The sequence below is a fragment of the Nuphar pumila genome, chromosome 7 (genome assembly GCF_984573655.1).
Source record: "Nuphar pumila chromosome 7, dmNupPumi1.hap1.1, whole genome shotgun sequence".
NCBI classification, from domain to species: domain Eukaryota; kingdom Viridiplantae; phylum Streptophyta; class Magnoliopsida; order Nymphaeales; family Nymphaeaceae; genus Nuphar; species Nuphar pumila.
In genome coordinates, this window is record NC_143255.1 from 12,768,780 (window position 1) to 12,787,597 (window position 18,818).

Here is an 18,818-nt window from a genome sequence, read left to right on the forward strand (position 1 = left end):
ATTTGTAGTTTTGTGGCTGTGGAAGAATTGGCGGTGAGGAGTCTCTCTTGTGTGTTTTATTTGAAACGTGGACCAAGTATTTTTTTGTTGAGAGAGAGAGGTCTAATTTTCACTTGAATGTAGACGATGCCATGAAGACTTGCCATCAGTTTTTAGAGAGAGAAAGAAAGCTTTCACATTAAAATGTCAAAATGACATAAGCAAACCCCTACCATTTGCTCTCTCTCTCTCTCTCTTTCTCTCTCTCTCTAACTAATTGATGGTCATCGCTCATCTCTCGTTGAATAGAACGACTTAAATAGCAACAAAAAAAATCTTGATCTCCTTCAGCCCACCCCCTCACCGCCCTCTCTTTTCTTTTCCGCTACCTTTCCAACCGATTGATCCCTCCCCCGCTTTTGCCTTTATTTTTTTTTTTCCTTTCACCCCCTTGGACATCGACATCTTCATTCCTATATAGATAGATTGATTGTCACACAGGGTTTTACGAAAAAATATAAAAACCAAAATAAATAAGGGAACTCGCCCAACCCTGTCCCCACAATTCTCTCCCTCTAACTCCAGTTTCTCTCTCTACTCCCCATCTCTTCCTTCCTTCTATAGATATAAAAAATTCTAAGTACCACCCCAATTTCCCACTTCCATTACTCAACTTCTGCACTCCCTTTTCCATCTCTATGATCCTCTCCTTCATTCTCTCTCTCTAGATTGTGATTTCTCGTCCTATCTCGAGTTTTTTTGCCACCAACTTCGTTCTAGCTTCATCGTACGTGTTTTCCGTCGCTGGTGAAGGAAACCCATGTTTTGTTTCCCCACTTTCCCGTCTCTCATCTTGGTTGACTCTGAATCTCTGTTTTGGAGAAAAACCCTAATTTCAGAACCAGGGCTTTTTGTTTCAAGAGCCTGGCTTTAGGTCTAATTTGTTGTAGGTATGGAGGGTTTCGTTGGTGATGGTCTTTCCGAAGAAAACTCAAAAGATACCAAAGAATTCCATGGGGATTCCTCAGGTCGGTTCTCTCACTCGAATCCTAACCCTAGCTATTTTTATGTGAAGCCTTGGATTAAGATTTTTAGGCTGTAATGCTATAAACAATGTATTTTGTGCCTTTTTGATATCTGGATCTGATCTTTAAGTGGTGCATATTCTAATTTTATCCTGGGGGGAAGATGGGTGATCTGGGTAATTATGATGGGGGTGTAAACGTTATGGCTTCTGGTGCTATATTTTCATGAAGATCCAAGAGATGGTTTATTTTTCGCTCTTTTGTTGTCAATTTTTGTGTTTGGTGTTGGTTTTCTATATTAATTGAGTAAGTTGATCGTTTGTTGCATATTATATTTTCTGTTCCTGTTGCGACTTAGTTGCTTAGTGGCTGGTCTCTATGTCGACTCAATAAAAGCAGTAGGGGAAAGAACACGGTATTGTCTTATTCATGTGGATTTATCGGATATTGCAATGTATCAGGATCCTTATTCGGCAAATGAGCATTAAAAGATGATCACGTTTCTTACATGACCAGCAGTTTTATATTATCATATTTTTTACAATCTATTAAAAGATGACCACATGTTTCTTACAAGCAATTCAAAAGGTTGTTACTAAAAGCAAATTGCACTTAACTGGTTTGCAATCTTCTTTCCCCCATATAGATTCGAATGGAAGGAACTTGTTTCTATCAAGTTTGGCCATATATAGTGTAAAAACTGCGTGGTGTGACTGTTAACATGACCATATATGGGAAAGTGCTGTGTGCACCGCCACTTGGAGATATTTCTGGTCAACTCAGCAAAATCTGCAAGTGTGCAAGTGATTTCTCTGCTTGAAGGCAGACAGACCTTTATAAAGTAGCTTATCTGCGTTACTGAGAATGTGTTGCAGAGCATGGCCTCTTGGATTATTTGCCTCACAATTTATACGCAATAACTTGCTGAATCTTGTGACAATTGTATGCCTTGCATATTTTTCTATGTAATTTTTTCCAGCTGCCAGCATGATAGGCATTCATCTTCTTCTTTGCTATATTTATAATTGTAGTGATTGGTAGGGTGCAATATGAAGCAATACCTTTCTTTTTCTTATCTCATTTTTCAGTCTTTTCTTGTTTCCTGCATTTTGTTAACAAATGCAAGTATGCCATGGGCATGGTATTGAGGTGGATAATATATATGAAACAGGATACCAGTTTGGCTGTATTTGTTGAATAAATATTCAAATCAGAGTTGTATGTGTTGTCTTTTCTTGACTGAATCTAGTTTCTATGATAGGAAATTTTCAAGGTGGAGTGAGGGACACTTATACTCTCTTACATTGTTTTCGTATGTTATTGTGTTTCTGTTGTTATTGTTCTGTATCTGCTTTAGTCAGTAGTGAGCATACCGTCTTCTGAAAGCAGCTTACGGTTCATTTAGTGTTGTGATGTTCTGTTTGAGTCATATATTTTTCTATAAGTCTTTCTTGAGTTTTTTGCTAATTTTTAAAGTAAAACTTATGTTGCTTTGCTCACTCTTTTTCTTATGCAATGTTGTTCCCACTACTGATACACTCTCTACTTTTTGTAAATGTGAAGAGGTTTTGTAAATAGATGAGCTGTGACCTCTGTTTGAGCTTGTTTGATAGTTTTGTTGCCATTAAAACCAATGAGTTAAGGTACTAGTCTGATTGGGTATTGTTTTAAGATGATTCCACAATGTGTACAGTTTTGGAAAATTACAGTCATATGTTGATATTTTGGTATCAAAATGTGCTTTTTACCTTTTTTTTGGATTTTAGCTGTGTTGTATGGATGGGGCTACATATACTTCGTAAGATGCGGTATGGCTGGTACTACATATTTTTTTTTTCAAAAGGATTGTAAGGAGGTATGGCTGCACATACATAAATGTATCTATGCATTTATATAAGGTATGTAATACATGTATATGTGGAAGAACCCATCACCAGCACCCTGGTATACCTGCATCGACATGGGCAGTAGGGCCATTTGAAGTGCCCATCTTACATATGGTTTTTAGTGACTGAGATTTGACTTCATTAATGCATGAGCTAATGTTGCCAAACACTTCTTTAACTTTTCATCACCAGCATTAAAAGGGTGCCTTGCAAAAGATGCATGCTGTGAGACAATCTCATTGAGCATTAGCGTTGCTTTCCAAAGGCAGATGAGAATTGATGGGCCAATCGCAAAAGCATCCTTATGTTTTCTCATCAATATTTTGATTACACATTTTGGTTTTTTACATATTTCAAGATGTTTGTGCTTTTAACTGTCAATACATATCCAGCATTGACAAAAACTTTAAGGTATAACCTCCATACTATGACAACCCTCTCTCTCTCTCTCCGCATAGTGTCATTTTGGTGATGGTGGGCGTTGTGGATGTTGGTTATAATATAACTATTTTCAGAAGTCATTGGAATGGATGGTTTTATGGGGTCAGAGCAAGGGATGCATGCAGAAGCCAGATGTTGATGTCAGGTCTAGTGGACAGCAGCTGGTGCACAAACTAGAAAGGATGGAGTAGGAATAGTTTTTCCCATGATTTGGGGGTGGGTAAAGATGTGCACTGCATGAGAAAAGAGAAATTTTATGTAAAGGACAAAGTTGACAACACGATGAAGTTTCGTAGGTTTGGGCTAAACACACAAATTTTGAGAAAGAAACTAGTGTTTTAAGTAGAGAATCTAGGTGTTAGGTTTTTTTTCATCCCGAAATGATTATGGTATGTTTTTGAAATATGCTAGAATTTAAGTATACAACTAGGTTACTAATAGAAAGTGGGTACTGTTTCTGTAAATACTTTTTTCTCTTATTTGTGTAGATGAGCAAATTTTTTGCTTGGAGTATTTGTGTATATAATTAGTCTATATGAATGAGTTCTTTTTATACTCCCTTCAAAAGAAACTACTTTTAGAATAATTGACCAAGTACCTAATTTAAGTTAAATCTTAAGTGCACCCGTCATTTGCTAAATCTAAATTGATATTAATCTGTGATTTATGCTCATATGCTCTTAAGTTAAACCTTTTTATTTTCTGAAAAAGTTATTTTTCCTTAGGTTTAGGATAGGAATAGCTGGCTGATCTCTCTCTCTCTCTATATATATATATATTTGTGTGTGTGTATGGGGAGGGGAGGCGGTGTTTGTATGCATGCATGTACATTCCTGGACGACACACAAAATTCCCCAATACAAATTGAAAAGAGAGGAAGACAGTAACCAAAAAGGTTTTCATGTTATTCTTGAAATATGTATATAGGAGATCAAATCATTGCACATGTGTGTGTGTCTCAGCCTTGAGGAAATGTGGTGGGCACACTCAAAATCCCCTGCATAACCACACATATTTGACTCCTAGAAGTCAGAACATTCAAGTCACATGATGTTTATGTTTGTCACCTTCTTCTAAGCTTACATTGATGTTTACACCTTGCACCAAATGATTGAACTGCTTTATTTCTGTCTCAAGCCCTTGATCATCACCTTTAGTTTGTTGGTTCCATTCTAAGAGTTCTATATACCTTTTGTTAAGAAATACTTGGGTGATATGTTGTTGCTGTTAGGGATTCACAAATGAAAAATTCCTCCCATAATGAAACATGCAGCTGGAACACATACCCATGATTTTTTTCTTCCTAGGGCCATACACAAGTGGAGAACAGATGCGTAAAGTACCTTTAGAATCAGAGGAGACAACTAGCAACATATCCTCCTGTTTCTTACATACCTTGCTCCCCTATAAGTTGTATAGCAGTAATAGAACAATCGAACTTGAGTGGCAGCCCAGTAGAGTCAAATGTTATTAGTTGATTTAGATGATAGAATTTTGCCTGGATATATGCAATCATTTTGGTGTTCAGATTAGCTTGGCAACCCTAATGGGAAAATTTGTAGCTGTTTGGTTAATGTACTTATTGTTGTCATGTTCACTATTTTGGATTAATTTCTTTCCTTCTAAAACTAGCCACAAGCATATCATGCTAACTTATTTTCTTCTCTGTCCCAACAACTGAAGAATCTCTTCATGTGTCTGTCCATTTGTGATAACAAATGATTTTTTTTCTTTTTAACTACATCGTGAATATTCTATAATCATGCAGAACATGCACAATTTGATGCCTCTCAATATTCATTTTTTGGAAAAGATGTGACCGAGGAAGTTGAACTGGGTGGACTAGACGATGATGTTGATGATCCGTTTGCTGGTTTTGATGATCATCAGTTTTCTTCAATCGGAGAGAGAGAAGAGGTGAGATTTTGTAACTTTGAGAATGAAAACATATGGCAAAGGTGTAATCTAAAAATTGCTAAATGCACATTTGTTAGTCTTGCTAAACTTTCACTATTGTGTTTAATTTGTTGTTGCTGATGTTGTTGTTTATATTGTTAATTTACTGTTATTGCTATTGCTATTGGTATTGTTTTCTTATTATTGTTATTGTTATTATTGAAATTACTATCATTATTATTGTTACATCCAAACATCATCTTGGCTTTATAGGCTGCCTTTTTAACTGACAGATTGAAGAAAAATGTGTCATTCCATCTTTAACTAATGGTTTGAACAAATGTTGTAACTTGTAAGTATAGTATGATGCGGTATGATACATATTGTAACTATGTGCATAATTGATACGATGCACACTGTATCGCGATACGAGTGTGTATTGTATCTGTATCGTGTATACAATACTTGGTGTACTGTATGACATACCTTCAGCACACTTTAAAAAGGGTTGAATCATATTTTTTTTTTGGGTTTTAAAGACCCCTTGAGGGCTGGCTTCCTCATTTGTGTAGAGGCCATTGGAGAAGTATCCACATTCTAGGAGTCATGAGAGCGATTTGGGGGACGATCTGTTGGGAAATGACTCAACACACTATCGATAGATCGAATAAACAAAAAACGGGAAGAAGAGGAGAAAATCAACCATACAAACAACAATGATTTTACGTGGTTCCGCAAGAGTTTCCTACGTCTACGACCACACTAAGTTCCACTATTAAGATTGATGTTCCCCCATTACAAAAGATGGATCGTCCTCTTTAAATACAAGGAGTCTAGGGCAACCTATTTTAGGTAAAATTACAAAAGTACCCTCCATTGAAAACCTTTGCTGCATGCCCCCGAACCCCCACCTTACGGGAGCTATAAAACATTTTGAAGGATCTTTTCCATTTCATTGAAAATTTCAGAAAAATCAAGAAATCAAATTCCAAGCGTCATTGCAAATGTTCTGGTATTTTATTTTTTCTTTTTGGAATATATTTTTTAATATGATATTCTTGAGATTTTAGTCCTCCTTTCAGTGAGGTGCCTATCTGTAAATCCAGTGCCATCTGTCTCCGCCGATATCTTTGTTTCAGAACAAAACAGTTAGAATCAGGCTTGGTCAATTAGAAGGTTTCAATATGAGAGATATTCCAGTTAAGAAGATCTGCCGACCTAAGATGAAGAGAAAGGTCTATCTATTGTATTTAGTTATTCAATTAAACCAATTGTTTGTTAAGGGAGCAGATAGAAACAACGGTTTCATTGGACGTGCACATTTTTTATTTTCCAATAGATTTACATGTTTAGACATATTTGCAGCAGAATTATTATTCATATATTTTGCCTGAAATATGATTGTCTTTGCTCTCTTCACATACATGCGAGCACATAGGCACACATATACCACGGATGTATACATCTACATTCTACTAGAAAAGTTTCATTTTTATAACCTTGCTATTGTAGGTCATATTTTCTCCTACCTATTTGTTTGTGTTAAAATCCACTTTGTTACATGGAACATGTTCTACTACAAGTTATTTTGGAGTATATTCTTATTCTATGATTCTGTGTTTGTTGTTTCCGTTTTCTATGGTTCTCTCAGTTATTGCACACGTTACATTTATTGTGTCTTTATTTTCTGAAAGATGACTCTTTGCAGATTGAAGGTTTGGATACGTTCTCTGAACTTGATGATCTTACTACTACCTTTATGAAGGTACATTTTTTAGTCTGGCAATTGATTTACTTGAATCTAGAGCTTAATATTCTTGTAGTGTTATTTGTTACAATGTCCTTATATAACATTTTTATTTGAAAAAGAACTGATCATTGAGATTAAATCAAGTGTTTTCTTATTTGGGATCTACACTCTCCTTTGAAATTTATTGGTAAATGTTTTTCATTTCTTGGCAACCAATTAAATGAAAAATTGTTCAGGAGAAAAGGAAAGGGTTGGATAAGGGGAAATATGGGTTGTCAAAAATATGTGTGGTCCAATTTGAGCCCAAATTGGCTATATCCTAACCAAGGTCATTAGTGCTTTCTCTGTCATTGGAAATATAATCTGTACTTTCCAATGGCTATTATCTGCACCAGAAGATCTCAAGAGTTCCACATCCTTGTTTGTCACCAATTTCCCATATGCACTTCGATCCTTGAGCTTTGTCTTGTTGCCTGGTCATAGTAGACAACATATTCTGTATGTGGTTAACTGCACAATAAGTGACCTGAAAATGCATGCATAAATACAAAAATATAGAAATGTTTGGTACAGTTTGAGTCCATGACAAAAAAATAGCCTCATGACTAGAAAGCAGGTCAGGTGCGTGGGATGCATTTTCATAGACCAAACTTTTTTTGAATTACATTGTTTAGATTAGATGTTTAACAAGTTGTTTCAATATGGTTTCTACATTGTACGCATGAAGAGTTATTTGTCAAGTTGCTACTTAAGGCATTTATGACATAGGTGGAAAATGAGATAGAGGAACGAAGAAAATAAATATGCAGAATGTGTTTGCATAGTACTGGCTGGTGGTTCAAGTCTTCTTGTAATCTCTAGCTGTTTCAGTGAACCGGATTTGGGTTTCTTGCACAACTGCTATCTACTCTCAACAGTCTTATGCTAACCTATAAGAAAATGTTCCATGGTTATGGTTGCTACTATGTTATGGTACACAACTTAATTAATTTTATACTGAATTTTTTATTTCTCACAGTGTCATGTCATTTAGGCTGTCATGCTTTGGTAGAATTTGATGTTACTGCCTAGATATTTTTCTTTTGCCTTTATTTTTTTTCTATAAACATGCATTTGGTTGATACACATTTTTCTTTGGTCCTGAATGCTACTTCCTTTATTAATCTGATAAATTCTTCTCACAGCTAAGCAAAACTGATGATGAACCAAGGAATTCGGAAAGCATTGGGGGCCATGAATTCTTGTCCAGGGAAAGTGAGTAATGCCATTTTTTCCTTCCACTCCGTCCTAATTTAGGTGCTATCATGTTTGCACGCAGTTTCTAGTATATCCAAACTCATACTATGTTTCTAGTATAAATAAGTATTAATGTATCCTTTATTTTCATTTTCATAACTGGCATTTGCACCAAATATGGTAAATATTATTTTAGGTGATGATGAGGACTGATTTGATAGCTTGGCATGTCTTTTCATATGAGTTCACACTATTCGAGAAAAAAGAGAGAGAAAGGAATGCACATCATTTGACTATATTTTCTTCATAACAGAATGTCAGTTTGATCAGGTTTATTTTTGTTATAGATGGTGGTGTTCAGAAATATGACAGTTTGATGTTACATAGTTTGTTTATAGAACACTTTCTCAAATTATTGCCCCAGATGTCATGGTGCTGGGTCTCCATTTGGGGGTTTAAAATAAGCTTAGATATTTTTGATAATGTGAATAATTTTTTTCCCTACACACTTGATGCTAGTAAATCATGTACTTGAGATACTAATTTTAGAAGGAATCTATCTATTATGTGTAAGTTTGATCCTAAAGTCTTAGTATTTAATTCTAATTGTGTGGGTGAAGGAGGCATGACCCTGGGGCTTGATGTCGTTTGACTTACGTGGCTTAATTTCATTGCTCATGTGGCTTCATCTTTTGTGAATATTCCACCGATTTCCTGAGCCTTAAGCCAGTTAGCTTGAGGTTAGTTTTTTCATAGGGAATATAATTTCTTCACTTTTCCTTATGCACAAACCATGAATTTTTAATTTTCTGGTTTGATTTATTATTGATGTATGATAAAGTAGAAGTTTCACTTTGAAGTAGCAGTACTCTTGATGACTTTGAGGAGGGGCTAGTAGTGCACCCTCATTAATTCATACCCTATGTCACATGGGTGTGGGTGTAGGTGCAGGTGCGGATGCGGGGGTGTGGCAAAAAAAAAACTATATATATATATATTTTAAGTTTTAACAATTAACAACATTGACACTAATGAAATAAAAAACAATTATCACAATATCATCAAATCAATTTATCATCATGCATGCAATAAATCAAATTAACAATCTAGAATTCTATTCTACATCATAAAAACCAACACCACAATTATAAAAACAATCAAACAAGTAAAGCAAAAAAGAAGTAAATTATATAGTATACTAACAAAAGAAACAAAAAATGCATAATTACATACCAAAAGTATATCCTACACAATGTTTATAATGATGAGGTAATGGATCATAATAATTTTCTTCTTCATCATCAAATGCATCGGTAGAAGGAAGACTGGGCTCAGATAAATTCATGTTTATAATGTTGAAATCATGCTCTCCCTCTAAGTCACACTCTTCTGGGTTTATATCCCAAAATTTTGATTATCCTTGTCTGCATTATAAACATATTTCTAAAATGTTAAATACAAGTATATTTAAATGAAAAAACTAAGAAATAGTTAAATAACTAAGAGAGCAAATTAGTACATGTATTCATCATTGGTTCGCGAAATTAGTCGAAGATTTGAATGAACATATACTAATTTCTCTGCACGTTTGCTAGTGAGTTTGTTTTTCTTCATGTTGTGGATTTGAGAATATGTGCTTCAATTTCTTTCACAACATGATCAACTAGCAGACTGAGATAACAATCTCAATGCAAGATGTTGAAGAAGAGGTGTTTCTGATCCAAATGTTGGCCACCATGTAATAGGATTTATATTATCCTCCTCGCTCGCGAGTAGTGCTTGTCCATATAATCTCGAAGATGCAAATTTTCCAACTCTTGTTTGACTTGATTTAGAATATGTGATTCTAGATTGTCTTGTCATAACATATTTCTATGTCTTGATAGCTATGAGTCTAAATTTGGAGGGACATGACCAATACCATCTTCCTGTCACCTATGTCGCATGGGTGCGGGTGCGACATAAATGACCCTGTGTGTGTTGACTGCACCCAAGGTCAGGTTGACCGCATCAGGTGCGGGTGCGACACCTAGTTAGAGAATCCCTGTGACATATAGGGCAAAAAAAATTTCTTGGCAATTTTTTTTAAGTTCGAGAATTGGACCAAAATGACCTTGGGTGCGTTGACCGCACCCAGGGTCGGGTTGACCACACCCGGTGCCGCACTTGCACCCGCACCTGCACCCGCATCGAGTCGCATCGACGCGGGTGCGGCACCCTGCTAGCCGAATCCCTGTGACATAGCCTGTTACTTTTTTGCATAATATTTTGGATTAAACGAATGTGACATGCAATGCAAATGAGTGTTGCTCTTATCTCATCTTCTGACTAAAACTGAATGAATATGGTTAAAAAATTCTGAATCATCCAATGCAGGATTTTTTCCTTCATGCTTGAAAACTACAACTTGTATTTTTTAAATCATATTATCCCACATTTCATAAATTTTGTGAAGCATGGGCTCATCCTTATCAACTTCTCTCAACATTTCCCAAATAGGTTGAGTAAATTGAAGGAAATATACGACTCTGTCCCAAAACTCATCATCAATAATAAATTTTCTTAATTTCTTGAGCCTTGACATCATCATCAACATGATAGAATGCCCAATTCTCATCAGTCACCATGCTAACCAAAGCATTCTTCACTTTCTTAATCCTCTTCACCATCACAATGATGGACACAAAACGTGTTTCAACGACCTTCAACAATTTCAGGTCAGAATGCCTATTAAACATAGCATTAGCATGATGATGGTTGACAACAAAATTCCTAATGATTTTGACATTTTTTTATAATTTTTCAATCAATGAACATAGAGTATATGTTGGTGAATTTTCTTCTTCTTTGGGGTTGCAGATGCTCTTGAGGACCAAATTCAAACCTTGTGTTACACAGGGAGTCTAAAAAATATGAGACTCACTCTCCAAACTCAATGTTGTACTTTTACAAACTGGAGCATTGTCTGTGATGATTTATACTACTTTCTAATCACCCACTTATTTTATTACTTCTATAAACAATCCCTTCAAATACTCAACATTTTTATATTCTTTCGATGCATCAACTGCTTTCAAGAATACTAGGCTACTAAGCGAAGAAGCAATAAAATTGATTAGTGGACGCGTTTGAATATATGTTCACCCATCAGAAACAATGAAAACTCCATTTTGCTCTTATGAATATTTTTTAATTTCTAGCAATCTCTCAACATTTGTCATCTCTTTTGCAAGAAGTGTGGTTCGTATTTTTTCTGAGCTCTGAGGTACATAGCCACTCAAATTATAATTTTTCCAAGTAACTAAATCCTTTCAATAAGGATTTCTAGCTGCATTAAACGGGAGTGAACTAGAATAAAAATACCTCGTTATTTTTCTATCAATCTTCTCCCTTTCATATGTATTGAATGATACTTGTATCGTTCCTCTTCCTCTACTTTCTATATTCACTTTTTTTTTTTAACATCTTCTTGGTGGCTTAAAAATGGCACACTAATTGCACAAGAATCACTCATTGTCTTCTTCTTCTCATATTTTTCCTGTATTTTCTTGTATTGTTTTCGCATTGCCTCGTCAACTCTTATGCATCTTGAAATGCCATGTCCTGGTATCTTCAACAAATGCACCTTAACTCTTGTGTAAGACCCAACAAAATCTCTTTCACAGAGCTTGCATCGAAATCTCTTATTTCCACCACCTCCTTCTCCAGTTTTTGCAAGCTTATTTACATGTACCCGTAGTGGCCCCACATCATCACTCCCACTACAACTATCAACAACACTAGCAGCAAAACTCACATGTGGGGATGCGGATGATGCAAGTCCTTTCCCTTTATCCGTCATTTTTGCCTTGAAAACACAAAAAAATTATATTAAAATCAATTATGCATACAATCAAGATTTATAATATTGAGTGCAAAGTCAATAACATATACAATAAGTTCTAAAAAATAGAAAAAGAGAAATAAAAAATCAAGTGGATAAATAAAAGAGTAAAAGCAATGAGACAATGCGTTCTGACACCATTTTGATGGCAATAGATGAACCATCCTCAGTAGCTCAGTGAAGCTAAGCTCTAACTCATGCTTTATACAAGAAGTGGAGAACTGTGAAATTTTTAATTTTGACAGTTAGGTGAATGTGCAAATGTAATGCAGGGGAGGGGCCGAGCCCCCTCCTTGTCCTCCCTCTGTTTGCAGGGGAGGGGCCAAGCCCCCTCTCTGCGCTCCCTGTTGGCAGTACGCCCTCTTTGTGCAGGGGAGGGGCCGAGCCCCCTCCCTGCGCTCCCTGTTGGCAGTATGCCCTCTTTGTGCAGGGGAGGGGTCGAAGAGGAGAGCAGAGGGAGTCAGAGAGGAGAGAGAGTACCTGAGGAGGAGAGGTCTGGCAGAGCGGTCGGCGGCGGCATTGGGGTCCGGCGAAGAGGTCGATCGACGTCGGCTTCAGGAGGAGAGGTCGGGAGGAGAGGAAGGGAGGATTAGAGCAAAAAAAAATTGCCCTAATCCTCCTCTTCGCAACCCTTTTCATCGAGCGATTTTTTTTAAAGTCTAAAAACTGGACAAAAATGACCCTGGGTGTGTTGACCGCATCCAGGGTCGGGTTGACCGCACCGGGTGCCACATCCGCACGCGCACCCGCATCGCGTCGCATCGACGCGGGTGCGGCACCTGGTTGGCCAAATCCCTGTGACTTAGTTCATACCTATAGTGCACCTCAGGCTGCAGCAAGAGCTGAGCTGCTTGCAGGCAGCTTGGGCTTAGCCAGTATAAGAGCTTGCTTCAACACGGAAAATTAGGTCTTTGGGTTAAGCTCATGAATAGATTTTCTAAGCCTTAGCTCAACCAAAATTTCCATCCCCTTGGAAGTAAAGGGAATTTTGTTAATTGATTTCCATGATTGGTCTGTGGTGATATTTGTGACCATTCACCAAGTGTCCCAGTCTACCGCAAAGAGAGTATATGTCTATATTTTGAAGCCATTACGAATACTTTTCACCATGTCTTTAAATTAATGATGCGTTTATTTTGAAGTAATGAATATTCACAGGCTTTCTTTTGCTTCATTTCTTATCTTTCATCAAAAGTGTAAATTGTCTGGTTTAGGAGAGAATGTCTATAGTGTCTTTTACTTCCTGTGACCATTCTTGATCACAAAGGAAAGGATTCCGCCCCTCCTATTACATCATACATTTATATATTTCGAAGTATATAATTGATAATTCTAAGAAGATGCTGATCCAGCTGCGAGTTTGGCTTGCGTAGAACCTTCAATGAAGTAAATAGTCATTGCAGATAGGTTCTTTTGATTTTTCAATAGTTGCTACTAACTTTAGAATCTTTCTGAGTTAGGTGCTCTGGCATACTTTTTACCTCTTTCTTCTGGTGTGTATTCTGTATGAGATATCATTATTCTCCCCTAGATGGATTTGTCTGGTTGCTTTGTAGCATTCTATATTGTTATGGTAATAAATACAGAACTTCTCTAATGTTGTACATATATACCCAAACCTAGTTCTGTCACAGCTTTTCTGTAAATCCTCTCATCCATCTTCTGATGGTATGTCTGTTTTGCCAAGTTATCTGTTACTCCATTTCTCAAGCAAATGCTTTTGATGTGATCTTGCATTTGGTTTCATGTGCTTCTTCTGTAGCCTGTTGTGCCTGTTGCCACGTGTTCATTGACCTTACTGTGCTTAGGAACTTCCACAACTTGTTCTTGATGGGGAAACCCGTCCATGCTTTACTTGTGCAATACATGTTTTATAGATTCATTTTATTGAGATCTAATTCTGGTGTGGTTAAATGCCCTGTTATTATTAAGATAAGGCCTTGTTATATGATTGTCATTTTCAAATCTGTAAATTTCTATGTTTGCTGTTTCTATCTTGTGGATGAGCTAGCAACATTTCTATGGTAAAAATGATGTAACCGGTTTATGTGAAGTCCTGACCTATTTCTAGAACCAACTCATTACGAGTTGCTATTGATCTTATGAAGCTGGAGTCTGATTTCAAATGATCTACTGCGCTGGATGAGTTCAATGCATATATGATGCTTTTTGCTATGGGGTATCTATGTTTCTATCTGTTGAAAGTCATATAACTTTGCATGTTCTGAAGAAGGTGCTTTAGATAAGCATATTTAAGTATGTAATATCAAATCTCATTTTAAGTCACTACCGACTACTGTGTTACTGAGTAACCTTTTTACCCTACTAGGTTCAAAGATTCTTGTGCTGAACAAAGATGCTCATCTTTCTATTTCTTTGTTGTACTGGTCTAATCAAGTTCTGGTGGTTGACGTTCTTATGCCTATCTCCCTGTTTCTTTTTTTACTGTCCTAAGCACGGTTTTTCATGGTTTTCATCTCAGGTTCATCTGCAACTGATTGGTCACAGGAACCAGACCTTTCAAATTGGGTAGATCAACATGTGGTGGATGCTGATGGCAGGCATGTGGGGAAGCGGTGGTGGTCGCAGCCACAGCCATCCTCCACACAACTCATTGAACCCAAAGAACAATTGTATAGAACTTCTTCTTATCCCGAACCACTGCAACATCATCCTCATTCTGAACCCATTCTGGTGCCCAAGTCATCTTTCAGTGTGTACCCATCACCTGGAGGTCAGGCCCATGCTTCACCTAATCAGTCACGGTTTTCTAACTTGGCATCTCTTTCTCCAGGACCCCCTGGTCCATTTTCTGGATCAAATCCCTCACCGTTTCCTGGTCCTGTTCATCTGGCTGGGGGACTTCCCCATGGATTACCCTATGGCAATGGCATGCCTCAGTTCACCCCTCCCGTTCCAATTAATAACAGAACTCATCAGAACCATTGGGTGAATCAGAGGAGCATGTTCTCTGAAAACCATGCATCACTTTTGCCCGGCATGGTGCGTCAGCAGTTACCATCCAATGGGTTGATGCCGTCACAGTTTTTGCAACAGCAGCAGCAAAGAGTGCATTCTATGCAACAATCAGCGGCCCATTATTCTGCACTTCAGCAGCTACCATTTGGTGTACATTCATCTCCTCCCTCTCATTTGATGAGTAAGTACGAAGCGATGCTAGGGATGTCAGATCTGAGGGAGCAAAGGTATAAATCATCCCAACGAGTGCGGCAACAACCCACGAATATGCGGTTTTCTCAACCAACCTCTGATACAAGCAGCCAACTAAGTGACAATGGATGGCCTCGATTTCGTTCAAAATACATGTCAGCTGAGGAGATTGAGAGTATTCTTAGAATGCAGCATGCTGCTACCCATGGCAATGATCCTTACATAGATGATTACTACCATCAAGCATGCCGGGCTAAAAACTCTGCTGGATCAAGGCTGAAATACCATTTCTGCCCTTCACATTTGAGGGATTTGCCTTCTCGTGCTCGTGCAACCTCAGAACCACATGCCTACCTTCAGGTTGATGCACTTGGACGTATCCCATTTTCTTCTATCCGTAGGCCCCGTCCTTTGCTTGAAGTTGACCCGCCTTCATCCTCAAGTGATGGCACCTTTGATCAGAAGCCTACAGAAAAACCTCTTGAGCAAGAGCCTATGCTTGCAGCTAGGATCATGATTGAAGATGGGCTGTGTCTCCTGCTCGATGTTGATGACATCAACAGGCTTTTGCAGTTCAGTCAGCCACAAGATGGTAGTGCCCAACTTCAACGAAGGCGGCTCGTTCTCTTAGAGGGGTTAGCTGCCTCCTTACAACTGGTAGATCCACTTGGTGCTGGTAAAGGCAGCCATCCAGTCAGTTTGGCACCTAAGGATGACCTTGTGTTCTTGCGCTTGGTGTCTCTTCCAAAGGGCCGTAAGCTTCTTGCTAAGTATCTCCGGCTCCTCATCCCTGGTGGTGAGCTCATGAGAATTGTCTCCATGGCTATATTCCGTCACTTGAGGTTTCTGTTTGGTGGCCTGCCACCAGATCCAAGTGCTGCAGAAACCACCATTGCACTTTCTAGGACTGTCTCTGCATGTGTGCGCAGCATGGATCTCAGTGCATTGAGTGCTTGCCTGGCTGCAGTCGCCTGTTCCTCAGAACAGCCACCTTTGAGACCACTTGGAAGTTCTGCTGGTGATGGTGCTTCTGTTATCTTGAAATCTATTCTTGAGGGAGCAACGGATCTCCTTACTGACCCTCTCGTCGCTGCCACCTACAACATGTCTAGCCGTGCTCTTTGGCAGGCCTCATTCAATGCCTTCTTTGAGTTGCTCACAAAGTATTGCCTGAGCAAGTATGACAGCATCATTCATTCTTTGATTGCACAGGCTGCCAACACACCAGTGGTTGGAACTGAGGCTGCAAGTGCAATAAGCAGGGAGATGCCGGTCGAACTGCTGAGGGCCAGCCTTCCCCACACAAATGATCACCAGCGCAAGTTGTTGTTGGATTTTGCACAGAGGTCTATGGCTGTTTCTGGTTTCAATGCACATGGCAACGGCGGCAGTGCGCAGATGAGCTCAGAATCTGTACCTGGCTAAAGATTACAGATGTACTTGATACACCAGTTTGCTGGATCCAATTTTTTCTGCGTCCTTTCAGCTTGATTGTCCATCTGTTGTCCAAACAGCATAGGCAGCTGCTCCTGATGCTTGGAGCAAAGAACTAAAGGTAAAACTTGTCTCAGGAGTTTTTATTTGATTTTATTTAGAGTTAATTTAGAACCTATGGTGCTGCATTTGTAATATCTTGCTGTTAAAAGCACACAAAAAGTCTTAAAGGAGGCTGCTTGTCTCTGAAAGATCTTTCTGAGACCTGTATTTTGGTGCTCTGAATTTGAAACTGCAGACTGAAAATAGGAATAGGATGTACAAGGGCTGTTATCATTTGGATGCCCTTCACTATGTTTTTCTTTTCTTTTCTTTTCATTTCTTGGGGAGAAACGGGGGGTTTCAAATAGATAGGGGGGTTTCAAATAGATAGGTTTCTGAAATCATCATCTCTTAAGTTTTTGAAGGGTGATATGTATATTGGAGCAGAACCAGGCCTTCTTGTATTTTGAGTGGGAGGGTGTTGGCTAAATCTCAACGTTCTGTACCACTAGACATTAGAAATGTTAGTGCTATCTTGTTTGTCATTTTAATGCTATTCCGATATTCATAGTATGTTCATGCATGCTCCACCGGGATCCGGGATCTGGTGGAAACCTGTTTAGTTTGTCGGAACTGATATTGATTTTATTAATCACCCACTTTTCAGAAATGAATGATTCTGTCCATTATATGGATATTTAACATACTCTTGGGCTTTTGGTTTTCTATCACACCCATGCCATAAGATCTCACCACCAATGCTTTTATAAAAAAACCTCACCATCAATGAAGTATCATTGATCGGTCCATGCTTTTATTTAAAAAAATGATTGTTGATGAAGTGCCGTCGATCTTCTCACTGCTGATGCTTTTATTTGAAAAACTCACTGTGTCGATAAAATATCATTCATACTTTTACAAGAAAAACTTACCGTTGATGATGTGTCGCTCATGCTTTCGTGGTTTTTCACCATCGGTGAACCACTGGCTGACCATGAGGGATTTTTGCAAAGTCGAAAGCTTGAATATCATTGAAATGTCAACATAAGGATTGGAGAACACATGAACCATAGGTTTGCGAAAATAAGCTGTCCTGATGCAAATAAGGGTTTGAGAATCAAAGTGTTATTTATATAGATAAGAATTTAATAAGATTTTTTTTTTGCAATATCATTGCGATACTACTTGAAAATTTTACAATATAAGATTTTTCGCAATACTTCATGCGATACTACTTGAAAATGTTACAATATAAGAATTTTCGCAATGCTTCATGCGATACTCATTGAGAAATTTGGAAGGTAAGGATTTTTACAATAATTTTTAAAATATCGCAATATCTGAGATTTCTTTGACGATTTTTACTAGTGCATCAAATTTGCAGCTGTGAGGGGGTAAAAGCGTTAAAAATTTGAAAATAAAATTGAAAATATGCTCATTTGACGGATTTGGTAAATTGTGGGATAATTTGAAAATCTCATCAAATTTGTTGTACGGCAAGGTATTTTTTCGTAAAAGATTAGAGTCCGAAGAAGATTTAAGATCACATGTAACTCTAACCTTACCTCCTCCCCTTCCTCCTAAATCTTATGACACATCCATTTCAATTAAATTATGATTCGGTAAAAAGGAAATTTGAATTCAGTGCATTAGTTCCTGGTGTGAGCCCCACACTAGATCTAATACACAAGTCTCAGATCCAAGGGATACAATTGCAACCAAACAAATTGAACATAAGGTGTTCAAGCTGACTCATTTTTGTAGCAAGTTGAGCTGAGCTCAAGCTCATGACGAGGCTACAACTAAAAGACGAGTTCAAGCTGGCTCATTTACAAAAAAAGGGCACATTGTTTCAAAGTTGGAAATAATAGATTTTTAATTCTAAACTATATTTAGCCAATCTCAAGTCGACTCGGTTTGCTGAAAAACTACTACATTTTTTTTTAAATGTCCCAACTCAAATGATTCTATGCAATTTATACCTAAATGGGCCCAAGTCAGATTTCTTTGTACCCAAATTCGTTTCATACCTGATTCAAACTTTAATCAAACACAAAATTGAGCTTGGTTTGTAA

At 37.8% G+C, this 18,818-nt stretch overlaps 1 protein-coding gene across 1 annotated transcript; it reads left to right on the plus strand.

Annotated features, from left to right (window-relative positions):
- Positions 1 to 540: 540 nt before the first annotated feature.
- Positions 541 to 17,290, plus strand: LOC149831179 (protein PAT1 homolog). Its single transcript, XM_090011994.1, has 5 exons — positions 541 to 1,007; positions 5,100 to 5,248; positions 6,936 to 6,992; positions 8,162 to 8,231; positions 14,579 to 17,290. Exons 1-5 carry the CDS (start codon positions 932 to 934, stop codon positions 16,690 to 16,692), a joined length of 2,466 nt encoding a protein of 821 aa, XP_089868120.1. The 5' UTR covers positions 541 to 931; the 3' UTR covers positions 16,693 to 17,290.
- The last annotated feature ends 1,528 nt before the right edge of the window (positions 17,291 to 18,818 follow it).

Excerpts from the sequence above, each read along its gene's own strand:
- LOC149831179 (XM_090011994.1), top strand. The coding sequence starts at position 932 with ATGGAGGGTTTCGTTGGTGATGGTCTTTCCGAAGAAAACTCAAAAGAT. Across the intron at positions 1,008-5,099 it reads ATTCCATGGGGATTCCTCAG|AACATGCACAATTTGATGCC; the intron begins GTCGGTTCTCTC and ends ATAATCATGCAG. Across the intron at positions 5,249-6,935 it reads CAATCGGAGAGAGAGAAGAG|ATTGAAGGTTTGGATACGTT; the intron begins GTGAGATTTTGT and ends GACTCTTTGCAG.